This window comes from Panulirus ornatus, chromosome 7, assembly GCF_036320965.1.
Source record: "Panulirus ornatus isolate Po-2019 chromosome 7, ASM3632096v1, whole genome shotgun sequence".
Taxonomy (NCBI): domain Eukaryota; kingdom Metazoa; phylum Arthropoda; class Malacostraca; order Decapoda; family Palinuridae; genus Panulirus; species Panulirus ornatus.
The window spans coordinates 44515719-44543714 of record NC_092230.1 but is presented as its reverse complement, the minus strand read 5'-3'; the positions used below and the strand labels follow the sequence as shown (position 1 = coordinate 44543714).

At 49.5% G+C, this 27996-nt stretch overlaps 1 protein-coding gene and 1 long non-coding RNA gene across 8 annotated transcripts in view; one reads left to right on the top strand and one right to left on the bottom strand.

Moving 5' to 3' along the window:
* LOC139749596 (uncharacterized) overlaps positions 1 to 27996 on the top strand; it is a 186208-nt gene that overhangs the window by 125276 nt on the left and 32936 nt on the right. The window lies entirely within an intron of this gene.
* Positions 1 to 27996, bottom strand: part of LOC139749594 (protein groucho-like) — a 100214-nt gene that overhangs the window by 53130 nt on the left and 19088 nt on the right. For all 7 annotated transcript variants that reach the window (XM_071663685.1, XM_071663692.1, XM_071663687.1 and 4 more), the window contains one exon: positions 650 to 756. In XM_071663685.1, coding sequence (XP_071519786.1) covers positions 650 to 756 — 107 coding nt within the window. The remainder of the gene's footprint in view (positions 1 to 649; positions 757 to 27996) is intronic.

Here is a 27996-nt window from a genome sequence, read left to right as displayed (position 1 = left end):
GAGAGAGAGAGAGAGAGAGACCGGGTGAGAGAGTGAGGGAGAAGCCAGAGATATGTGAAGGCGGACAAGGAGATAATGAGAGAGAGAGAGAGAGAGAGAGAGAGAGAGAGAGAGAGAGAGAGAGAGAGAGAGAGCTACACTCGGCTGGGAAAAATGAAATAGCGAAGGAAGAGCTCACAAGGGAGGGGGTGGGGGGGGCGACAGGGACAAGAGACACGGTACCCCTGGGGAAAGAGAAGGAAACTAAAGGGGCAATGCAGCAGGAGCAGAGGAAAATGAAGAGGTGGGAGGGTAGGTGGCTGACGGGAGAGGAGTGAGGGGCTTGGAGGGGCAGCGAGAGGCCGACTTTCCAAGGTGGAGAATATGTAGGAGGGAGGGACTGCTGACGTGTGGGACTGGGACTGGGGTGGTACTGGGACGGGGACTGGGGTGGTACTGGGACGGGGACTGGGGTGGTAGTCACATCTGGGACTGGGGTTGTACTCACGTGTGGTACTGGGATTGGGACTGGGGTGGTACTCACGTGTGGTACTGGGACTGGGGTTGTACTCACGTGTGGTACTGGGACTGGGACTGGGGTGGTACTCACGTGTGGTACTGGGACTGGGGTGGTACTCACGTGTGGTACTGGGACTGGGGTGGTACTCACGTGTGGTACTGGGACTGGAGGAAGTTGAATTCCTCCTTGATCCGGTCGCAGGTCTCGGCGATGGTGAACTTGAGCTGCCCGGGTCCAGCAGGCGGCGCTGGAGGTCCCTGTGGGGGGGAGAGAAGGTACCACGATACTTAGTAACACAATACTTTATACACACACACTCACACACACACACACACACACACACACACACACAGCTGGGTACTGGTATAGGCTGAGAGAGAGAGAGAGAGAGAGAGAGAGAGAGAGAGAGAGAGAGAGAGAGAGAGAGAATGTGTGTATGTATGTGTGTGCACATACTACACACACGAGTCAAGACATGACACACATACAAGGTTAAGCATACGAGGTAACAAGTGCGCGCCCAACTCTCTCTCTCTCTCTCTCTCTCTCTCTCTCTCTCTCTCTCTCTCTCTCTCTCTCTCTCTCTCCCCGCAGCACACAGACAGCAATCACTGAGGACACACATGGTTAAAGCAGACTACATAGTACATAAACTGATGAGGTTGTGTGGCACAAGAGAAAACTCAAGAAGATGAGGCCGCCACACCAGAGTGTAAAACTCCCTCCCTCACCCGCACAGAACAAATAGGCGACAACGCACAAACATAACCAACCAACACAGAAGGAAAATGTGATGTATATGCACTTTATATATATATATATATATATATATATATATATATATATATATATATATATATATATATATCCTGATGATGTGATTACTACACGAAACTGCACTTGGGAACTTATTAATTTCCCCGTGGACTCAGGAAATTTATATATATATATATATATATATATATATATATATATATATATATATATATATATATGACTTCCACAAGCAAGATAAGGCACAACAACAACCAAACCTACAGTGAAGGGAGCCATATATCTCAAGGACCTGAACAAAGTTCCACACCTCCGACACACACATGTCCTCCGGCCTACCAACGCACCCTGACGCACTCTACCCCGGCCCGACCAACACACTCTCACCACGCACCCTTCCCTCTCGCGTTCCTGCGACGTGTTACCAATGTATGAACTGATAAAGTGCGTGGGTGGGGGGGCGGGAGGTGTTCCGTAGCTGGCCCGCGCGAGCGCGAGCGCACACACACACACACTCACACACACACACACACACTGTCCCCCTAAGGTACGCTGGCAGTGGTCTCTGACCTGACCCCAAGGGTCGTACCGTCGTTCTCAAAAAGGACCGTGCCGTCGTGCTCAAACGATTTAGTTTTTCACACACACACCAACACACACACACACACACACACGGCCGCCCCTGAAGGCCTGTCTAACCTCCATCGAAAGGATAAAAAGAAAAAAAAAAAAAAAAGGGCGGAGGAGGGATGTCGGGGTCCCATCACTGGTATTTCCCCCCTATTGTTTCACGGCCCATTTTACGTTTTATGAGCCACAGAGAGAGAGAGAGAGAGAGAGAGAGAGAGAGAGAGAGAGAGAGAGAGAGAGAGACGTTATTGCCCCCCAGCCATCCCCCCCCCCCCCCCCCCCGCCGCCACCCTAACATCATCACACACTCGTAAATGAACCGATAAAGAGGATGGGGGAGGGGGGGGCAGGGGAGGGGGGTGCACTTTACACACGACAATAGATGAAGAGGCACTTCTGCTGGAGCCTTGGTGGGGGGGGGGGGGTGACTGACTGACACCCCCCCCCCGTGAGGTGAAGTGAACGACATGGGGCCGGACGAATGACGGACGGGTGGAGAAGATAACAAAAGAGGGGGGGGGGGGGTTTAGAGGATAAGTGGTATACTGGGGTTAGATAAGAGGCTGGGGGTGGTGTGGATAGAGCCAGGGGAGGATTGGTCGAGGCTGGGAGAGAGGGACGAGTTAGGGAGACGAAGGAGCGGACGAGTTAGGGAGACGATGAGCGAGTGAGTTAGGGAGGGGGACAGTGTACGAGTTAGGGATAGTGAATGAGTTAGGGCACAGGCTACAACCATCACCAGCTGGGGAGGGTCAGCTGGCGACCGATCAGCTACACCCAACAGCCTATCCCCTACCACAAGACAAGCCCTCACCCCACGCACCACCAGGCCTCCTGCCGTCTATCCCTGCTACTGGACGTAGCGCAGCCTCCAAGCTGCCGGTGCCCCTTTCAAGAAAAAGGCGTCCCCAGAGGTGTTTCAAGGAAGTGCTATGCCTTACCGTGACGCGTTGCCTCGCAAGTCTATTATACAGAGGAGCGGCCAGCACAGCTTTGGACGAAGAGATTAAAGACGGAACAAAGAGATTAGAATTAAAGGCTTTTGTTCCCAGGAATGCTTTTGGCTCGGGGTAACGGGTCATAAAGAGGTCGACACAGTTCCCAGTTCTGTGTCTGCGGTGCACAGACATTACATAAAAACTCAACTGAAGAAAGTATTATAATGGGAAAAAAGAAAAGCTATGAAGAGCAAACAGGGGTAAGACTTAACGAAGATACGTCGGGTTGGATGAAGGGAGGGAGGGAGACATCAGAGAGAGAGAGAGAGAGAGAGAGAGAGAGAGAGAGAGAGAGAGAGAGAGAGAGAGAGAGAAAGCATATGAGTTCGTCACACGTAAACAACGCGAGGATCAAAGAAAATGGACGGGGGACGTATTACACTCCGGGGGAAGTGGATGGTCTGGCGAGAGATGCGACAAGGGGAAGGGGAGGGGGGGGAAGATAGTGAGTGCACGGGAGTAAGGGAGGAGGAGGAGGAGGAGGAGGAAGGAAGGATAGGACGTAATCCATGCTGGATATGACGACCTGATGGCCTTGAGGGAAAAGTTATGAAGACATGAAGAGGAGGAGGAAGAAGAGGAGAGGGGTAGGTAAGGGGCTGGAGAAAGTGGAGGCATGCCAGAGTCAAGCCCATAGAGCTGGAGATACACACACACACGCACACACACTCTACCGGACTCCGGCTGCAAGAGGCTGGTGCACAGTGTGTGCAAATTCACCACTCACTGGCTAGGCTATATCAGTGGGAGTACAGCGGCCGTAGGATAGAACTCCTCACTCCAAAGGAGTCTACATATCCCTGCTACTGGATGTGGCTCAGCCCCGGGGCTTCAGGAGCCCAGAGAAATGTCTTCAGGTAATTATATATACAGCAAATATGGAGATCTGGTGGCGGGGGAAAAAATATGAAATCACACTATGTTTGTCATATACGTTACGAGAAAACGCCATCTTGTTGCCACCTTTCCCCTTAAAAGGCAAAACGTTATCTCACTGCCAAATGGAACAACTAAAGAAAACGGTATCTTGTTGCCATCTGTCAACGGCAACAATAGGAAGAAAACGGTACCTCGCTGAATGCGGGAACAAGAAACAGACAGTTGCGACCCTGAACATTTGTGAGGCTAATTGTATGGCGTTACGTGGGGATCCTTGAGCACGACGGTACGACCCCTTGTGCACGACGTTACGACCCTTTGAGCACGACGGTACGACCCCTTGAGCACGACGGTACGACCCATTGAGCACGATGGTACGAACCCTTGAGCACGACGGTGCGACCCTTGAGCACGACGGTACGAACCCTTGCGCACGACGGTACGAACCCTTGAGCACGACGGTACGACCCCTTGAGCACGACGGTACGACCCCTTGAACACGAAGGTGCGACCCCTTGAGCACGACGGTGCGACCCCTTGAGCACGACGGTACGACCCTTTGAGCACGACCATACGACCCCTTGAACACGACGGTACGCCCCGTGAGCACGACCATACGACCCCTTGAGCACGGCTGTACGACCCTTTGAGCACGACGGTACGACCCCTTGAGCACGACGGTGCGACCCTTGACCACGATGGTGCGACTCCTTGAGCACGGCGGTACGACCCTTGAGCACGGCGGCAATCCGACTTCTGGATTAGCTGGTCAGGCCTTCGACATGAACAATAAGGTCAAAAGTCAAGAGGACAAGGACACCATACCAAAGGGTCGTAGCGTCGTGCTCGAACGTCGTACGATCGTACCCAAGGGTCGTGCCCATTCTCATGTCCCAGTGGGTTACAATATTCGTCAGGGAGATCATGGCTTTCCAGTTCGTGTATCGTGTAAGAATATTATAAATGTCTATAAGGGCGCTACTTGCATATCGAGACTCTGTACAACAGATGAAATCAAACCAATCGTGGTAACATTACTCAAAGGACTAAACCAGATAACACAACTCAAAAGAACTAAAAAAAAAACCGTCATGATAGCATTACTCACAACATTAAACCAGTCACGACAACATAAACCCCCCCCTCCCCCAACTGGAAACCACTAAACCAATCACGGTAAACCCCCTAACTCAAAGCACCAAACTCATAAAAACCTCACCAGACCAAGCTGGAGAGAGAGAGAGAGAGAGAGAGAGAGAGAGAGAGAGAGAGAGAGAGAGAGAGAGAGAGAGAGAGAGAGAGAGAGAGACCCCTCCCTTCAAACGCCCTTATGTGGCAACGGCGAGCCACGGCGTCGATCCAGTAAACTATAGGGAAAAAAAAAAAAAAAACGAAATACAAAGCCTCAAAATTAATGCTTATTTACGAGGCGGAGGAAATACACCTATGCGTCACACACAACGCGTCGCCAATACCGAGAAGGTCCGGTCCATATGCGACATACCACGGTAATACCTCGCCCGAGTGACGGACTGCAAATTAAATCCAGTGAATTGCAGACACACGGCGTTGAATACCAGGGTCCCATGTCTGTTTGATCCTGTAATGACGAATTGAACGGGTTCTTGTGGAAAAAAAAACTCCCAAGAATTCTTATATGAAACTTGGCCGTGTTCCTCTGCAGTACACACACACACACACACACACACGCACACACACACACACACACACACACACACACACACACACACACACACACACCGGATTATTATGTCTTAATTAAGAAATAGCCAAGTGAGCCAGGCCGTTACCCGGGGAGCTAGAACTCATACCGAGCTGCGAGGGTAGAAACGAGTCCCCGAAACCAACGTAAGAGGTGTGTGTGTGTGTGTGTGTGTGTAAGGAGGGAGGGCAGTTTAGAGGGGATGGGTTAATAAATACGACACATAACAGAGCCAAGCGTCGACGTGTTCCTAATTCATTTCAAGGCCTTTCTGTGTGTCTCCTTAATGCGTATGGTACGCTGTCCCAATCATCAAATACCACCATGATTTTGTGGCATCTCACCACAACGCCGTACCGGCTACAGCTGCGTCCGCCACATCTCTTTCAAAGACGCCACGCCAAAGCCTCACTCGAGAAAGAACTCCCCTTCTTTATTATCACTACGCTGTGTGCAACAAGACTAATGTTTGGGAAACAATCAATTTCCTGGAAAAGGTGGGGCTAAGAGACCGATATGTGGAGGACAGAGACAAATTATGTGGATGACAGAGAAGATATGTGGATGACAGACAAGATATGTGGATGACAGAGACTAGAAATGTGGATGACAGACAAGATATGTGGATGACAGACAAGTTATGTGAATGACAGAGACAAGAAATGTGGATGACAGACAAGATATGAGGATGACAGAGACAAGAAATGTGAATGACAGACAAGATATGTGGATGACAGACAAGATATGTGGATGACAGAAACAAGATATGTGGATGACAGAGACCACATATGTGGATGAGAGACACAAGAAATGTGGATGACAGCGGAAAAAGGGTGAAACTAGAGACCAGATATGTGGATGGCAGAGGAGTACACCACGTATCCTGACGGAGAACATAATAGGATGGAGACATAATAGGAGCGGGATGGGGCGAGACCTCACGTATCCAAGCACATCAAGAATGCCTCAATACCAAATACTACTCAACACTTACACCTATCCCTAATACCTTACTTTAACCCCTTATACTTACACTCATCCCTGGTACCTCCTTACTTTAACCCCTCATACTTACACTCATCCCTGGTACCTCCTTACTTTACCCCTTCATACTTACACTCATCCCTGGTACCTCCTTACTTTAACCCTATACTTCTACTCATCCCTGGTACCTCCTTACTTTAACCCTATACTTCTACTCATCCCTGGTACCTCCTTACTTTTTAACCCCTGTAGGCACCATGGTATGGCCCTTGGGTAATGAAACTCCTGGTCTTGGACATGATCCCTCATATTCATCATCCCATTTAAGGGGCTATGTTGATCACAGGTCAGAGGCCAACACATCCACAGGTCTAAGACCTTAAATGGTCTCCTGTCTTTAAAAGACTCGTTCTGAGATCCGTGTTTCAATAAGAACAGTCAACACATACCGTGGACACGCAGGTCTCTCCCAGTTACTCAGGTCATCCACAGTGGGCGGGCGGGCACTCTGGGGTGGGGAGCTCGCAAGTCAATAAATAACACTAGTGGCATCAATTATCTTTTTCGGCTCATTATATTGCACACGGAACCCTCTTAAACCCACCGCTGACCGCCTCACGACCAATAAAATACCACCTCTCCCCACCAGCACACGATATACCCCCAGACACGTGCATGAAGTTCCACGAAACAAGCATAAAATAATGGAAGAAAAAAAAACACTAAAATCGCTCACTCGCGCCCCCGCCATGTGCGATCGACTGTTGACACACGTCGTTCAGAAAACTGACGTCAGATGGCAGCACTAAGTCATAGAAAACGTTCACCTTCACTTCCCCACTCACACACACCAGCCCCTCCACCCAAACACTGCTTTAAACATTTTCCGTTTTGTGTTATCAGATATTGTGGCTAAATGAAGGACTGCCAGATAGATAATTGTAGGCTAATGACTGCACTTAAAATTATTGAGCGCGCTCCTCGTAATCTGCTTTTGTTGTGGCAGACAACTGAGCTGGTTAATTGTTCGCACGAAATTTTCCCTCTCTATCTTCTGCTCTGTCACATGATTGTGTAAGAAGTGTGAGGAGGGGGGGAATTAGTTAAGCAGGCCCGGTGGTGCAGACGCAGGCTGGCCTCATAAACTCTGTCCCAGTAAATAACTCGAATATCCAATAAGGTATAAACCATCTGGGTAATGCTCAAAGAAAACGTCACACACACACACACACACACACACACACACAGTTTCCCTGTCAACGTAGAAGAAAATGTGGTTTACCCTTTTCTTATCATTATTATTCTATTTTTCCCCAATAAAAACACTGGGACTGGACAGTGTTGCTCACTGCAACAATATTCAGTTGGTAACTGCGGGCCTCAAACAGCCTGGGCGACCACTGGGGTGGAAACAGTGGAACACTGAGGGGAGGAGGTAGACGTCTGACGAGGAGGAGGTGGAGGAGGAGGAGGTGGGCGTGGATTGGCCGGGGATCATGCACCACAGCGCACGGTAGCGGTGCACGCGGCGCACCGCAGCATAACCGCAGCCGCCACTCCTGCGTCACGCTGGAGGCGGCAGGTGTCTCTGCGGCCCACCGCACCTACACTCAACACCCACACCTGCTGGCGCTCTCTCTCTCTCTCTCTCTCTCTCTCTCTCTCTCTCTCTCTCTCTCTCTCTCTCTCTCTCTCTCCTGACTCACCGGCACTCAACCCCACACAGGCCTTACATGACTCACTGACTCGAACGGCATTCACACACCACAGGCCCTACATGATGACTCTGACTCACCGTCACACACAAGCCACAGACCCCAACATTGACTGACTCACCGTCACATACACACCAAGGGCCATACATGACTCACTGACTCACCATAACACACAAGCCACAGACCCCTACACGCCTTACTCACCGTCACATACACACCAAAGGCCCTACATGATGACTCACTGACTCACCGTAACACACAAGCCACAGACCCCTACACTGACTTACTCACCGTCACACACACACACACCAAAGGCCCTACAGGACTCACTGACTCACTAGCAGTCACACACACACACACAACACAGGCCCAACATGAATCACTGGCACTCACACACCACAGGCCCTACGTGACTCACTGACTCACCGGCTTGGCACACCGGGTAATGCCACCCACCACAGCCTAGGTAGGGGAGGAGGGTAGTGGCGTCTACCAGATCGTGTGTTTATGGTCGTCTCTGTGGCTGGCTGGCACCTAAGTGGTTGACATGGTATGTTGGCCACCGTACAACACCCCCCCCCCCCCCCTTCCCCTCCCAAACACCACTCATGCCTTGGTGGCCCCCCCCCCTCCACGCCATAAACCGACCCCCCATACCCCCAACCCCCGTCTCACAAATAATCGAATAATTCATCATCATAAGCAGTCTGTAAACATGTTGAAGGAAGGCATCATGCGAGCATTTCAACATCATCATTTTCTTTCTAAAGACGAGACGCTTGAGATACCTCCGTGCGTTTTTCACTCAGCCATTTCTAATACTATTTCCACACATCAGTAAACTCGATCTCCAGCTGTACATTCTCGGCGTGGGTCATGTGATGTCCCTGGCGAGTTTCTTTCCTGTCAGGTCGTGTGCCAGAGTAGCAAAAGGGGGTAGAGCCTTCTGCTGTACCATCTTGTCTCCATCTATCGCGGTGGGTGGGTGGAGGAGCCTTCTGCTGTACCATCCTGTCTCCATCTATCGTGGTGGGTGGGTGGAGGAGCCTTCTGCTGTACCATCCTGTCTCCATCTATCGTGGTGGATGGGTGGAGGAGCCTTCTGCTGTACCATCCTGTCTCCATCTATCGTGGTGGGTGGGTGGAGGAGCCTTCTGCTGTACCATCCTGTCTCCATCTATCGTGGTGGGTGGGTGGAGGAGCCTTCTGCTGTACCATCCTGCCTACATCTATCGTGGAGGGTGGGGGAGGAGCCATTTGATTTACCATCCTGTCTCCATCAATACAGACTGGGAACAAAGGGTAATATTTACTGTCCAACGAGCAGATAATAACATCACACACCAACCCCTAAGTGTTATCTGTTCCTCCCATATACTGACCCTTATGGTCTATCCTTGACTATGCAACACCACACACACACACACACACACACACACACACACACACACACACACACACGGTTGGCTCTCCCATCAGTGAAGTAGCCCAGGGCCGGCCTTGTCAGTCCCTCGCGACCACAACACTACCGGACTGACGCGTCCGTCGGGGGGCCACACACCACCACCTTTGGGTTGATGTCCGAACACCACCACACACAACCCAAACCACAGCCAGCCAGCCACCCGTCCAGAGCAACACAGGGGAGAGGGGAGGATATACATTCTAGCCTCCCTCCTCCTCCCACTTCCATTCCATCTCCCTCCCCCTCATCTGTCCTCCGTGTGAGTAAATGAGGCGACCGACAACTGGGCTTCGCGAGGGCGTGACGGTGAGGGGGGTGTGTGTGCATGGATGCCTGGTAGGGGGGGGTGGGGTTTATGGTTTACTTCCTCCTCTCCATCATTATGCTTACGAAAGAAGAGGAAGGAAAGAAGTGAATAGGAAACATCGTATTTTTTTCTTTTTCTTTCAAAAACAATCAATGTTCCTTGACACCCCCCCCCAAAAAAAAAAGAGGCCGAAATATGACTTGTTTGAGACAATGCAACGCTAAACATAACACCATCACCACCACACACACAAGACACTAACGACCCTTTAACTATCACACACACACACACTGCACACCATATCACGTCACCCTTACAAAACACTCGAGTGTGCCTCCATGCGGATAACGAATTCCGCCAGTAACGTAACCTTACGACACGGCAAATACCTCCAGGTGTGTTGCGTGGGGTGACGTCAGGACACACCACCACACATTCCCGTGGTCACACAGTTATGACGAGTCTCTTGGTCTAAGGTTCCGGCAAAGAACCCTCCTTGCAGGTGAATAAGACACCAGGGCACCACTTAGGAAGCCTTGTGTTGTGAGCTAAAGACACAACACACTCCACCGGCGGTCACACACACACGCGTGTAAAACCACCTCCCCTGCAGTACAAATCACACACACACACACACACACACACACACACACACACACACAACTACCAGGGGCAACGTAACACCGACCCACGAAACACGTAGCAGTAACGACGAGGGCACAGCAGCACTGAGTAGTTCCGTGGGCTAAAGATATACATAGAAAAAGAAGAAAGAAAACAAGAGTCCTATCGATGGTACAGTGTGGTGAGGCGGTGGTGTTACTGCACGACGCGCCACAGCAGCAACCACGCCGAAACAAAAGCGTAGCGGGGGAGAGAAATGCGTCATGTTTTGTATTGTTTTTTTTTTGCTGTTGTTGCCACGAGAGAGAGAGAGAGAGAGAGAGAGAGAGAGAGAGAGAGAGAGAGAGAGAGAGAGAGAGGAGGTTGGCGAGAGTCTAGCCAGCACTCCTGCCCGTACGTACCCCGCGGGCGGTGGCGCAGAAGAGGGGATACGGGTGGGTGGGTGGGTGTACAAAGGCTTGGGTGACGGTGGGATGGGAGGGAGAGGGGGGGAAGCGAGCGAGCGGCCTTCGGCGATCGAGTTCACGGGTTCTGTTCACGGCAATGCCACTGGGCCGTGTCGCAAGGACTGCCACATAACGAAGGCGTTACTCAACGAGGCACTGAGGGGAAGCGAATGGTTTACGGACGCAGCGCTACGTTGGTGGAGGAGACGAGACGTAAACAAAGAGACAATAATTATGCGAAAAAAAAAAAAACCATCTCCTTAAAAGAATGATGGAGGTGAGAGGGTGACGAACGAGAGGGGAATGTGACGGAACAAGACACGGTATAGGTACAAGAGGGTGAGGGTGGATGGGCGGGTGGGTTGTAACCGCACCGTGTCGTGGGCGGCTTAGGAGGAGGAGGAGGAGGAGCAGCAGCAGCCAGGTGTGACACATGGGAGGGAGGAGAGGAGGAGTAGTTCCTCCGAGCGGAAAGCGGTGAGGGAGGAAGGGCGCGCCGCCCGTCAGCGGAGCAGCTAATTATTAACACTCATCTCGACTGCTCTCCGGCAAGGTGGGCAACGGAGCCCGCCCACACCCGGCGACACTCTTCACACCGTCAACTCAGATACCCCCACTGGCCAAGCCTGACTAAATATCCCGAGGCTATTTGCCCACTTGGAGGGGATGACTAGCCAGCCTCTGTATGGCCCACACACACCAAACTCACAAGGTGAGGCTCAGCTGAAGGGCATGAGTGTGTGCGCTACCAAACTTTCCCCGCCAATCAACATACCTCCGTTATACTCCCAAGTCTTTAGAAAGCCAATTCACCGATCGTAACCCAAATGTCTATCATACTTTGCTTTTCTTTTCTTATGGCCACCGAATGCGGTAATCATGCCTCTTGTCTCATCACGTTATACGAAATGAAATTTCAATATACAAAAATCACGGGGCTCGCGTATTAATGACCTAAAACTACCTGTATTACTAATTCACTTTCAATACCAGAGCAACAGTCGTCTTGCGAAAAACCCATAACAACAATATGCTACCCATCACGAGAGAGAGAGAGAGAGAGAGAGAGAGAGAGAGAGAGAGAGAGAGAGAGAGAGAGAGAGAGAGAGAGACGCACAAGAACACAATACACAGGGAACGTATAAGTCAAAGCTACGCCAAATCAAAAGCTTGAGAAGCACCGGTAATTGTACCACACGACCTTCCTTTTTGCCTTGCTTGGGCGAGCGAGCACAACAGCAGAAGAGCCACCGCCGCCCCCTTGCGTCGGAGACGGGGTTTGTCCCCAAAGCTCAACGCTGAGCAAGTCTGACGACCAATTTTCCGAGCGTTTACACTCCCCTGAGACCAGACTAACGTCGCAGTAGTGACACCGTCTCGTCACTCGCACCAAACCTCCACACGCCTGGCTGATGGACGAAGAAGATTTACGGCGATAACGCCATCGACACCGCTCGAGACCTTCATTTTCGACTGCTCGAGAAAGAGAAATCATTGAAAGTTCTGAAGAGATGCGTGTGTTTCAGTCATCACACCACAACTGAGCTGCTGCTGAGCATGGACGAACGGACGGAGGGAAAGGAAGACGAAACACGAGCAGATTTTGACAAGTATTATAAAAAAAAGGTTCTGTATCGAACCCATAGGAAAGGCTCTGTATCGAACCCATAGGAAAGGCTCTGTATCGAACCCATAGATAGGTTCTGTATCGAACCCATAGGAAAGGTTCTGTATCGAACCCAAAGGAAAGGCTCCGTATCGAACCCATAGAAAAGGCTCCGTATCGAACCCATACGAAAGGCTCTGTATCAAACCCACAGCAAAGGCCCGGTATCGAACCCAAAGGAAAGGCTCTGTATCGAACCCATAGGAATTCAGAAATCTAATCCTGTGAACAGCCAGGGTTCCAGTACCGTTCACAGACGCTAATTGGCCGGTATTTTACACTCTAGCGGGCCAGCCAATCACATGGTTCACCACTCGAAATAAGTCATTCCACGACTCGTCAGCTGTTATTGCTATGTGCTATATGCGGGCCACTGCCGCCACCGACTCTGATAGGTACTGACGCCCCTCGACATAATAACGCACCGGTATAACTGTGGTAAAGGGGTGAGACACCCCTCTCTCTCATGCCACCTACGCCCTCACAGAACATGCACTCAACTCGCACGTAAATACAGACACCCACACACACACACACACACACACCACGTTCCTCTCCCCAACGAGACATTCACTTGCGCCAGATGGGGAATCATGACCCGACTTTAAGAGGCAATAAGAGAGGGTTGGGATGTAGGGGCGCCCCCTGCCACTCCTTCCCTTTACCTTCCCCTCTGCCCAACCCCTCGCGTATCCTCCCTCACCTTCCCCTCTCTCCAACACACCACTCCCTCCCGACACCACCCCCACCCACTCCCCTTGTCATATACCTTTTAAAACCGTTTTCAGGTCTGGCTTGGCCACCGCCCGCATCGTCCACACACACACACACACACACACACACACACACACACACACACACACACAACTCGTCCCCAGCTGACCCGGTGACTTCCTGCCCCCTTGCCCTCGCCACCTCAATTCCCCCCCTTCCTCCCCACTCCGCACCCCGCCCTCACTCATACATCTCCCATCCTTCACCATAGAGACTCCTCTCCCACCCTTACTCTTGCATGTGTGTGTGTGTGTGTGTGTGTGTGTGTGTGTGTGCATACCTCTATAGGAGTAAAGACTAGATACATACGTATACAAGGCTAAGAGACGAGGCAACTCTCTCCCCGCAACACACACACACACACACACACACACACACACACACACACACACACACCAGGGGACCACAGTTCCCAAAATGGTTACGCGCGTCGCATTATTATATCGAATTCACGAAGCAGATGCGAGAGAGAGAGAGAGAGAGAGAGAGAGAGAGCACCATCAACTCCCAAGTAGACAACCACATCCATCGGATGTAAGACATCCTCGACCCTTTTTGTACCTACGAAACCAACACTACTTCTCCACAACCACAACCTATTGCACGTTGTCATGATCGCGAATGCGCCGAACGAATCTTTCTATGTTCTCCTCCACAACCGTTCGTACGGCGGGCCGGGGGGGGGGGGGGGGGGGGGATTCCTTCGGCAGAGGGAGAAGGTGGGGGTTGGGGGGGGGGTGTTGTCCCCACCACCCCCCCTTGGTGAGTGGGTGACTCATGCCACCACGGCTGTAGGAAACCTCCTCACCTCCCCACAACCCCCTTTCAACCCTCCCCCCCTCCACACACACACTCTCCCTCAGCGTCATCAACACACACTCTCGCTTCAAAGCACACACACACACACACACACACACACACACACACACACACACACACACACACACACTCGCTTGTGAGCGTCCAACTTAAATCTAACACCCTAATGATGATGATGATGATCCCCTCACAAACTCTCTCTCTCTCTCTCTCTCTCTCTCTCTTTCTTTCTCTCTCTCTCTCTCTCATTAGTGTAAAGGCCAGACCACCTCGCTCGGACCTTGGGGTCTGTGGGGTCCGTACATCTATGTAACTCTCTCTCTCTCTCTCTCTCTCTCTCTCTCTCTCTCTCTCTCTCTCTCTCTCTCTCTCTAGTCAAGTACACACTCGCACAATCCTTCTCGCCTTCGCACTTCATTAACTTTAATTGCTCGTACACACACACACACACACACACACGCCGGCTCATCATCTCCTCTCCCCCCATCATCCCCCCACGCAACTCCCCCCCCCCCATCCCTCCTCCGTTACCTGCGTTACATAATGTCAGACCTCGCTACTTCGTGTGTGTGTGTGTGTGTGTGTGTGTGTGTGTGTGTGTGTGTGTGTACACGAAACGTGAAACGAACGAAATGAAATAAAAATCCATAAACGAAAAATTACCGGTAATATATATATATATATATATATATATATATATATATATATATATATATATATCATCCCTGGGGATCAGGGAGAAAGAATACTTCCCACGTATCCCCTTCGTGTCATAAGAGGCGACTAAAAGGGGAGGGAGCTGGGAGCTGGAAATCATCCCCTCCACGTTTTTACTCTTCCAAATGAAGGAACAGAGTAGGGGGCCAAGTAAGGATTTTCCTTCTTAGGCTCGCGTCCTCTGTTTTACATGCTACCTCGCTGAAGCGGGAAATGGCGAATATGTATGGAAAAAAAAGATATATATATATATATATATATATATATATATATATTACCAGGATCATGGTAGGTCGAGAGAGGAGCAGCAAAGGAGGAATAACTGGGAGCCACCACCTGAGGGCCACCTCCTGCTTGTCTCCTGCTGTTCCTACTGCCGCTCCTGCTTGTCTCCTGCTGTTCCTACTGCCGCTCCTGCTTGTCTCCTGCTGTTCCTACTGCCGCTCCTGCTTGTCCCCTGCTGTTCCTACTGCCGCTCCTGCTCGCCCGGGGGTGGCTGACGGCCAACACAACGGAAGGTCTGGAAGCCATGCGTTGTCTCTTTCCCCCCTACGCACCCTCCCCAACGCACCAACACACTTCCGTCTTGTTCACATACACGGCAACATATGTTCCTGGAGGGCTGCGAGGGAGGGAGGGAAGTGAAGAGGAAAAAGGGAGGGAGGGAAGCTGTCTCGACATGGAGGGAGGCAACCACAATGCAGTCACACACCGCTGGTTCCCTCCGGATACACAGAGATGGAGGGAAGTCAACGTGTGTGTATATATATATATATATATATATATATATATATATATATATATATATATATATATATATATATACCCTTACACACTTGCCTGTCACCCCAGCAAAGGAATCACCCGCTCACGTGTGTCTATATACTCGTTTTCCAAAAGCCTCTGTCAAACAGAAAATAAAGGGGAACCAAAACTATATATATATATATATATATATATATATATATATATATATATAGCATGGCCACAGGACTGTCAAATGTATGGGGTGACATTTATAATTTTGGGTAGCCATAATTCGAACGCTCGTAAAACGAGGATTCTGGGAGCTGAAGTGGCAGGTTGCAAGATCTTGGGTCACTGATCATGGATAGCTGAGGCCCAGCTGTTTTAAGGCCCACCTGATCAAGCCAAACTACACAGAGCCAAATAAAATAATTATAAACAACGCAGCATTCAAAGGGGTAAGCATTTCTTGTGGCGAACACTTTCAGTAGCGAGCACTTCCAGTGGCGAACACTTTCAGTAGCGGACACTTTCACTGGCGAAAGCTTTCAGCAGCGAACACTTTCAGAGGCGAACATTCCCAGTGGCAATTAATTCCAGCAACGAACACCTCCCGCGACAAATACTTCCCGGAACCGTTATTCACAGTGGTAAATACTCTTCCGTGGAAAGTTTCTCGCCACTGGAAGTATCTACTTCCAACGGGGAAAACTTCCAGAGGCAAATATATTAAGAGTTCGTCTTCCAGGCGGCTTTTCATTTTTTTTTTATATATAAAAGAGAGGTTTTGCGGCGTTTCCTAGACTTGGTGGACGGTAACAGATACCGGCTATGACAATCAGTGCCATACGTCGTCACCAAAGCAGGTAAATCCACCAGGACACGGAAACTACGAAGCGTCCAGCGCTTTCGTGTATTACACTGTCAAGACTGGAAAACACACGGAAGCGCCTCACACACTTTGTATCTTCTGTTTCCAAGTCGTTTCGCCGGAATCTCGTGTATACTTGATTATTTAACGTAAAATTCCGAATGAGGTATGTTTCATGTTATAGCAGTCCCCCACAATATCATATGGATGCGAGGCGCGGGCTATAGATAAAGCTGTGCAGAGGAGGAGGAGGGTGGATGTGCTGGAAATGATATGCTTGAGGATAATATGTGGCGTGAGGTGGTTTGATGGAGTAAGTAATGAAAGAGTAAGAGAGATGTGTGGGACTAAAAAAGAGTGAGGATGAGAGAGCAGAAGAGGGTGCGCTAAATTTATATATATATATATATATATATATATATATATATATATATATATATATATATATCTATATATATATATATATATATATATATATATATATATATATATATATATACATATATATATATATATATATGTATATATATATATATATATATATGGAGAGAATGAGTGAAGAAAGTTTGACAAAGAGGATATATATGTGTCAGAAGTGGGAGAGAGAGAGAGAGAGAGAGAGAGAGAGAGAGAGAGAGAGAGAGAGAGAGAGAGAGAGAGAGAGAGAGAGATGGAGAACCGAGAGACCAAATAGGAGATGGAAGGATGGAGTGAAAAAGATTCTGAGCAATCGGGGCATGAACATGCAGGGAAGTGAAAGGCGTGAACAGGACAGAGTGAAGTGGAACTATGTGGTATACTGGGGTCGACGTGCTGTCAGTGGACTAAACCAGGGCATGTGAAGCGTCCGGGGTAAACCATGGAAAAGTCTGTGAGGACCTGGATGTAGTAGATAGGGGAGCTTGTGGTTTCGGTCCACCATACAAGACATCTTGAGAATGGATGTGAGCGGATGCGGCCTTTCTTCCTCCTCTATTCCTGGCGCTGCCTCGCTAACATCGGAAACGGCGATCAATTATAAGAGGGGAGGGGGGAATAAAATTACCCGAGACGTAAAAAAAAAATAAAAAAAATATGTCATCATATTTGAGTCAGGGCCGACAGAGCGCGCGTCAGCCCAACACAGATGGCGATCAATGACGCGCCAGACTTCATCACAATTCAATCACACCTGCCGCCACCTGCAATCACACCAGCCGCCAGCTGCAATCACACCAGCCGCCAGCTGCAATCACACCAGCCGCCACCTGCAATCACACCAGCCGCCACCTGCAATCACACCAGCCGCCACCTGCAATCACACCAGCCGCCACCTGCAATCACACCAGCCGCCACCTGCAATCACACCTGCCGCCAGCTGCAATCACACCAGCCGCCACCTGCAATCACACCAGCCGCCAGCTGCAATCACACCAGCCGCCACCTGCAATCACACCAGCCGCCACCTGCAATCACACCAGCCGCCACCTGCAATCACACCTGCCGCCACCTGCAATCACACCAGCCGCCACCTGCAATCACACCAGCCGCCACCTGCAATCACACCAGCCGCCAGCTGCAATCACACCTGCCGCCACCTGCAATCACACCAGCCGCCACCTGCAATCACGACAACCAGAACATGTTTCATCAAGGGCCAATGTCCAACCCCACCCCCCTCATCAATCTCCATCTACCTCCGCCACTCCATCCCCCCCCTCAATCTCCATCTACCTCCGCCACCCCACAACCCCCTACCTGCAACTACCTCACCCCCAAACACTCCCATCACCTCTTGCAACTCTACTCTCTCTCTCTCCCCTACACTCCCATCCCCTGCACAGCTGTCTCCCCCCCCCCCAACACTCCCATCACCTCCATCATTCTCCCCTTCCCTCCCCCCCCACCCTCACCATTCTCCCAGCCCCTACAACCACCATCTCTCTCCCCAAACACTTCCACCCTCTGTATCTTCCTCCCACACCCCCATCCCCTTGCATCTATCATACTCCCCCATCCAGAGCAAGTTCTATCCCCCCAGAACGCCATCCCTTACACCTGTCTGTCCCCTCCCCACACCTCCATCTAATTCCTTTCCCCCCCCATCCCCTTCATCTATCCTCCCCACGCGCCAACCCCTCACAACAACAACATGGGTCACACACGCCACTGTCATAAATCACACACACACACACACACACACACACACACACACACACACACACAAAAACACGGATGTCCCTCCCCTCGAATCCCCTCGTATCAAATTGACACAAGACCATCGCTCACGTCCTAACCAGTATCAACCTCATTAGCACAGCGGGGTGCTACCATCTCCCCCCCCCCCCCAGCTGACCTACTCGTTAGGGGTCAGGTCAAAGGTCAAAGCGAGGTCATCAGATCCAAGGGGGGCGCGCCCTCCAGGTTGCTACCGTCGCGATCAAAGAATACATCACTGGTGACACATAGAATAAATCAAAGGCGGTGCGCGGAATAAATCTCTGAAGATACAAGGAATAAATCTGGATAAATGGAATAAATCACAGGCGATACATGAAATAAATCGCTGGAGATACATGGAATAAACCATTGGAGATACACGGAATAAATCTCTGTAGATACATGGAATAAATCTCTAGATCCACGGAATAAATCACAGGCGACACATGAAATAAATCGCTGGAGATACATGGAATAAATCACTGGAGATACACGGAATAAATCTCTGTAGATCCACGGAATAAATCTCTAGATCCATGGAATAACTCACCGGCGACACATGGAATAAATTTCAAGAGATCCACGGAATAAATCACAGACGACACTAGGAATAAATATATACCGATGCACGGAATACATTAGTGGCGATACGCCACGGAATAAACCTCACATCAGCCTTAGGGTTCAAAACCACAACGTAACGTAACATACGCACTTAACTATGTCACAGGCGTGACCTGGTCTGAACTTGATTCAACGGGGTTACGACCCTTGACCACGAGTTACTCCTCGAAACCCATTACCCTTAGTAACCCATTACCCGGACCCAACAACCTTCCTTTTGTAACCCATTGGCCGAACCCAACACCACGACACACACACACACACACACACACACACACACGACCAGCCCCGAGACCATTTGGGGATGTGAGGAGGGGGCCAGATGTGTATCGGGAAACAATAGAAACTAAAATCCCATCAAACACCGTGGGTTCACGAGCCGTACAGACAGAACACATCGTTTACCGCGTCGAGGGAAGGGGAAGGGGGAGGTTTAGATCAGCTTTAATAGCCTTGTCATGACCCGGAGAGTCTGGCTTCGAGAGTCAATCAGACATTATCATCGACTCTCTTACAACCCATCAGATGCCTCGCTCGCCGACCCATCAGCCCTCTCACAGCCCATCAGACACCTCCATCACTAACCCCCAACCCTCCCACAGCCCATCAGACATCTCCCTCACCAGTTCCAACACACTGATAGCCCATCAGACATCTCCCTCACCCATTCCCAGCCCATCAGACATCTCCCTCACCCATTCCCACCCTCCCACAGCCCATCAGACATCTCCATAAAAAACCCCCCCCCCGGGGAAAAAACCCCCTTCCCTCCCCCCCCAAAAAAAGGGGAAAAGGAAAAAAAATTTTCCCAGTTCCAAAAAACCCCCCAAAAACCCCCCCCCCCCCAAAAAAATTTTTTCCCCCCCCCCCAAAAACCCCAAACCCAAAATTTTTTAAAAAAAACCCCCAAAAACGCCCAAAAAAAAACCCTCACCCCCCCTTTTAAAAACCCCCAAAAAAAAAAACCCCCAAACCCCCCCAAAAACCCCCCTTTTTCCCCCCCCCCGCCCAAGCCCCAAAAACCCCCTTAATCCCCCAAAAACCCCCCAAACCCCCCCTTTTTTTCCCCCCCCCCCAAACCCCCAAAAAAAAAAAAACCCCCACCCCCAAAAAAAAAGGGGAAAAAAGGGGGGAAAAAAAAAACCAAAAAAACCCCCCCCAAAAAAAAACCCCCCCCCCGCCCAAAAACACCCCCCCCCCGGGGGAAAAAGGGGGGGTTTAAAAATTTTAAAAAAAAATTTTGGGAATTAAACAAAAAAAAAAAAAAAGGGGGGGTTTTTAAAAAAAACCCCCCCCCAAAAAAAAAAAAAAAAAAAAAACCCCCCCCCCCCCCCCCCCCCCCCAACCCCCCCCACCCCCCCCCCCCCCCCCCCCCCCCCCCCCCCCCCCCCCCCCCCCCCCCCCCCCCCCCCCCCCCCCCCCCCCCCCCCCCCCCCCCCCCCCCCCCCCCCCCCCCCCCCCCCCCCCCCCCCCCCCCCCCCCCCCCCCCCCCCCCCCCCCCCCCCCCCCCACCCCAAAACCCCCCCAAAAAACCCCCTTCCCCCCCCCTTCCCCCCCCCCCCCCCCTTGGGCCCTCCCCCCCCCTTTTAACCCCCCCCCCCCCCCCCCAAAACCCCCCCCCCCCCCCCCCCCCCTTTTTCCCCCCCCCCCCCCCCCCCCCCCCCCCCCCTTTTCCCCCAAAAAAACCCCCCCCCCCCTTTTAAAATTTCCCCCCCCCAAACCCCCCCAAAACCCCCCAACCCACCCCCCCCAAAAAAACCCCCCCCCCTTTCCCCCCCAAAAAAAAAAAAAAAACCCCCCCCTTAAACCCCCCCCCCCATAAAAAAAACCCCCCAACCCTCCCCCCCCCCCCCCCCCCCGGGGGAAAAAAACCCCCCCCAAAACCCCCCCCAGCCAAAAAAAAAAAACCCCCCCCCCCCTTTAAACACCCAAAAAAAAACCCCCACCCTTTTAAACCCCCCCCCCAAAAAAACCCCCCCCCAAAAACCCCCCCCCCCCCCCCCTCCCCCCCCCCCCCCCAAACCCCCCCAAACCCCCCCCCCAAAAACCCCCCCCAAAAACCCCCAAAAAACCCCCCTAAAAAAACCCCCAAACCCCCCTTTTCCCCCCCCCCCCCCCAAAACCCCCCCCATTTTTTTTTTTAAAAAAAAAAAAATTTTTTTTTTTTTCCCCCAACCCCCCCCCCCTTTTCCCCCCCCCAAAAAACCCCAGAAAAAAAAACCAACCCCCCCCCCCCCCAAAAAAAAACCCCCCCAAACCCCCCCCCCCCCCAAAAAAATTTTTTTAAAAAAAATTTTTAATTTTTTTTTTTTTTTTTCCCTTTTTCCCCCCCCCCCAAAAAAAAACCCCCCAAAAACCCAAAAAGGGGGGGGCCCCCCCCCCCCCCCAAAAAAAACCCCCCCCCCCCCCCAAAACCCCCAAACCACCCCCCCCCCCCCTTTTTGGGGCCCCCCCCCCCCCCCCAAAAAAAAACCCCCCCCCCAACCCCCCCCCCCCTTTTCCCCCCCCCCCCCCCAAAAAAATCGGCCCCCCTTTTTTCCCCCCCAAATTTTCCCCCCCAAAATTTCCCCCCCCCCCCCCCCAAAAAAAAAAAAAAAAAAAAAAAAAAAAGGGGTTTTGGGAAAAACCCCCGGGCTGGGGGCCCCCGGGTTTAAAAAAAGGAAATTAAAAAATTTCCCCCCCAAAAAAACCCCCCCCCCCCCCCCCCCCCGGGTTTGAAAATGGAAGGAGGAGGAGGAGGAGGGAAATGACTTGTGTGTGTCACACACGAAAATGGAAGGCATTTTAAGACGGGTAGGGACACGAGCGAGCTGGATTCCTCAGATGGTTAAGTTATAATGAAGGATTTCAATTGGAAAAACAAAAAGACTGTGAGACTTTGCGTCCTCACAGAGATAGAGAGACAGACACACAATCTATTACCTCACAGAGACAGATAGACACAATCTATTACCTCACAGAGACAGAGAGACACAATCTATCACCTCACAGAGACAGAGACACAATCTATTACCTCACAGAGACAGAGAGACACAATCTATCACCTCACAGAGACAGAGAGACACAATCTATTACCTCACAGAGACAGAGAGACACAATCTATCACCTCACAGAGACAGAGAGACACAATCTATTACCTCACAGAGACAGAGACACAATCTATTACCTCACAGAGACAGAGAGACACGATCTATTACCTCACAGAGACAGAGAGACACGATCTATTACCTCACAGAGATAGAGAGACAGAGAGACACAATCTATTACCTCACAGAGTTATAGAGACAGAGAGAGAGACACAATCTATTACCTCACAGAGTTATAGAGACAGAGAGAGGGACATAATCTATTACCTCACAGAGATAGAGAGACAGAGAGACACAACCTATTACCTCACAGAGATAGAGAGACAGAGAGACACAATCTATTACCTCACAGAGTTATAGAGACAGAGAGAGGGACATAATCTATTACCTCACAGAGATAGAGAGACAGAGAGACACAATCTTTTACCTCACAGAGATAGAGAGACAAAGAGAGAGACACAATCTATTAAGACCGCAGCCACGATGGCTCTGTGGGGGTATATCACAGCACACACGAGACAATCACACGGGGCTGGCATTCCCACTATCAGCACTGTATCTTATCTCTACACACAACACACACACAGTAGCATGGGACATGAAAATACGAGATATGATAAGCCAACCGGAGGACAGGGAGGGGGGTAAAAAAAAAAATTAAGATAATGCAATGCTTGAGTTTGATTACGCGGTTAATGAAGACATCTAAGATCACAGAAAAAAAAAATAGATAATCGTACACACTCGAGATAGCTCCATGTGTCTTGAGAGCATCAGTTTGATAATGGAAGGTTCGTCGGCCACAATACAGTCGACTGGGAAATAGGAATCCGTCAAATGTACGAGGAGGGAATACAGAACACGGGAGCCTCCCGGCTCGTGACTCCAGGTCGAGCTGCGTGTTGACCCACACACACACACACACACACCACACACACACACACACACACGCATCCCTGCAGTCTACTCCGTGCAGGTCAACAGCCAACAACACTCTGGTCTCAATTTTTCTTTTTTCAGCGTCCTGTCCTGCATTACACCGACCACCACCATACAGTCAAGATCCCCCTCCACACACACAGCCTGGCTTCTCACGGGAGCTTGCTATATATACACCTTCGCCTAACCCCATACCACATTAGCGCATCACCACCTGCAAACACAACAACATTCACGTGTGCTCTCAAATCCACCTCCTTCCCTAATTTTGACATTCCTCAACGAGTCGGATATCTCCAACCCGGCCTGGAACGTGCGAGAGAGAGAGAGAGAGAGAGAGAGAGAGAGAGAGAGAGAGAGAGAGAGAGAGAGAGAGAAGAGAGAGAGGGGGGGGGGGGCGCCAAGAATGCACCCTGGGGGAAACACTCGCCAAAAGACGATGTCGTCTCTTGCATTCCGGCCTGGCCTTCCAGCCACTAACAGATGTGTAATTACCTCTTCGGTACAGTACAGAGAGGGAGTTTTACACTGTGTGTGTGTGTGTGTCTGTTACACTCTCAGGGGAGACACTTCACGTGTGTGTGTGTGTGTGTGTGTGTTACACTCTGAGGGGAGACACTTCACGTGTGTGTGTGTGTGTGTGTTACACTCTGAGGGGAGACACTTCACGTGTGTGTGTGTTACACGCTGAGAGAAGACACTTCACGTGTGTGTGTGTGTGTGTGTGTTACACTCTGGGGGAGACACTTCACGTGTGTGTGTGTGTGTGTACGTGTGTATGTGACAGGATCGTGGAACCATTAGACATGTATATCTTTTCCAGTTCTGGAAATACCTTCATCATGTTTAATAGCTACACGGACGGAGCCATTCCCACTGCATACTTGCATGTTATGATAAAAATGTGAGCGAATGACAACACCCTCTCGTCATCATAACATTCTCCCCTCATCACAACATTCTCCCCTCCTCATTATAACATTCTCCCCTCATCACAACATTCTCCCCTCCTCATTATAACATTCTCCCCTCCTCATTATAACATTCTCCCCTCCTCATTATACGTTATAATTATCCCCTCATTATAATTCTCCATTCATTATAACATTCTCCCCTCCTCATTATAACACTCTCCCCTCTTCATTAGAACATTCTCCCCTCCTCATCACAACATTCTCCCCTCCTCATTATAACATTCTCCCCTCCTCATTATAACACTCTCCCCTCTTCATTAGAACATTCTCCCTCCTCATTATAACATTCTCCCTCCTCATTATAACATTCTCCCCTCCTCATTATAACATTCTCCCCTCTTCATTAGAACATTCTCCCTCCTCATTATAACATTCTCCCCTCCTCATTATAACACTCTCCCCTCTTCATTAGAACATTCTCCCCTCCTCATTATAACAATCTCCCTCCTCATTATAACATTCTCCCCTCCTCATTATAACATTCTCCCCTCTTCATTATAACAATCTCCCCTCCTCATTATAACAATCTCCCCTCCTCATTATAACAATCTCCCCTCCTCATTATAACAATCTCCCCTCCTCATTATAACAATCTCCCCTCCTCATTATAACATTCTCCCCTCTTCATTATAACACTCTCCCCTCTTCATTAGAACATTCTCCCCTCCTCATTATAACAATCTCCCCTCCTCATTATAACATTCTCCCCTCCTCATTATAACACTCTCCCCTCTTCATTAGAACATTCTCCCCTCCTCATTATAACAATCTCCCCTCCTCATTATAACATTCTCCCTCCTCATTATAACATTCTCCCCTCCTCATTATAACATTCTCCCCTCCTCATTATAACATTCTCCCTCCTCATTATAACATTCTCCCCTCCTCATTATAACATTCTCCCTCCTCATTATAACATTCTCCCTCCTCATTATAACATTCTCCCTCCTCATTATAACATTCTCCCCTCCTCATTATAACATTCTCCCCTCCTCATTATAACATTCTCCCTCCTCATTATAACATTCTCCCTCCTCATTATAACATTCTCCCCTCCTCATTATAACATTCTCCCCTCCTCATTATAACATTCTCCCTTCATTATAACATTCTCCCCTCCTCATTATAACATTCTCCCTCCTCATTATAACATTCTCCCCTCCTCATTATAACATTCTCCCTCCTCATTATAACATTCTCCCCTCCTCATTATAACATTCTCCCCTCTTCATTAGAACATTCTCCCTCCTCATTATAACATTCTCCCCTCCTCATTATAACATTCTCCCCTCCTCATTATAACATTCTCCCCTCTTCATTAGAACATTCTCCTTCCTCATTATAACATTCTCCCCTCCTCATTATAACATTCTCCCCTCTTCATTAGAACATTCTCCCTCCTCATTATAACATTCTCCCTCCTCATTATAACATTCTCCCTCCTCATTATAACATTCTCCCCTCTTCATTAGAACATTCTCCCTCCTCATTATAACAATCTTCCCTCCTCATTATAACATTCTCCCCTCTTCATTAGAACATTCTCCCTCCTCATTATAACATTCTCCCTCCTCATTATAACATTCTCCCCTCTTCATTAGAACATTCTCCCTCCTCATTATAACATTCTCCCTCCTCATTACAACATTCTCCCCTCCTCATTATAACAATCTCCCCTCCTCATTATAACATTCTCCCCTCCTCATTATAACAATCTCCCCTCCTCATTATAACATTCTCCCCTCCTCATTATAACAATCTCCCCTCCTCATTATAACAATCTCCCCTCCTCATTATAACAATCTCCCCTCCTCATTATAACAATCTCCCCTCCTCATTATAACAATCTCCCCTCCTCATTATAACAATCTCCCCTCCTCATTATAACATTCTCCCCTCCTCATTATAACATTCTCCCCTCCTCATTATAACCATCTCCCCTCCTCATTATAACAATCTCCCCTCCTCATTATAACATTCTCCCCTCCTCATTATAACATTCTCCCCTCCTCATTATAACATTCTCCCCTCCTCATCACAACATTCTCCCCTCCTCATTATAACAATCTCCCCTCCTCATTATAACATTCTCCCCTCCTCATTATAACATTCTCCCCTCCTCATTATAACAATCTCCCCTCCTCATTATAACAATCTCCCCTCCTCATTATAACATTCTCCCCTCCTCATTATAACATTCTCCCTCCTCATTATAACAATCTCCCCTCCTCATTATAACATTCTCCCCTCCTCATTATAACATCTCCCTCCTCATTATAACATTCTCCCCTCCTCATTATAACAATCTCCCTCCTCATTATAACAATCTCCCCTCCTCATTATAACAATCTCCCCTCCTCATTATAACAATCTCCCCTCCTCATTATAACAATCTCCCCTCCTCATTATAACAATCTCTCCTCCTCATTATAACATTCTCCCCTCCTCATTATAACAATCTCCCCTCCTCATTATAACAATCTCCCCTCCTCATTATAACAATCTCCCCTCCTCATTATAACAATCTCCCCTCCTCATTATAACAATCTCCCCTCCTCATTATAACACTCTCCCCTCCTCATTATAACAATCTCCCCTCCTCATTATAACACTCTCCCCTCCTCATTATAACAATCTCCCCTCCTCATTATAACAATCTCCCCTCCTCATTATAACAATCTCCCCTCCTCATAACAATCTCCCCTCCTCATTATAACAATCTCCCCTCCTCATTATAACAATCTCCCCTCCTCATTATAACAATCTCCCCTCCTCATTATAACATTCTCCCTCCTCATTATAACAATCTCCCCTCCTCATTATAACATTCTCCCCTCCTCATTATAACAATCTCCCCTCCTCATTATAACATTCTCCCCTCCTCATTATAACACTCTCCCCTCCTCATTCCAACCATCTCCCCTCCTCACTTTTCATAACGAAAGCAAACACAAATGAGCGAGGTTACAACAGATGACGTTATCAATACCATCCCTTCCGTAACTTTAGTGGATTTAAAAAAAAATCAAAACAAACTTTCTATTTTTTTTTCTTTTTTTATTTCATCAGTACACAAAGCAGTGAGATCTACAGTATCATCCAATGCACACTGGCACACTCTAATCTACCCAGGATTTAGCGTATTTCACTGCTGTGTATCACTGCATTCCACTCTGTGTGTGTGTGTGTGTGTGTGTGTGTGTGTGTAATTCCCTGTCTGTCCTGTGCAAAGAGGCAGTATGTGTGTGTGTGTGTGTGTGTGTGTAATTCCCTGTCCGTCCTGTGCAAAGAGGCAGGTCTACACTCATGGGGCCCCTTCTCGTGTGTGTGTGTGTGTGTAATTCTCAAACTATACAGTACGGGGGGAGGGAGGTCTCACTCACTCGCGGGGCCCCGTGTCTCCCCCCATCCCCCCTTTTCTTCAACCTTTTCTGTACACTGTCGTCATTTCCGGTTCCACCCCCTTGCTTCCCTCTACACTCCCTCCCTCCTCAACCCTCCAATACCACATAATTAATTCTCTTACATCTTTCCCA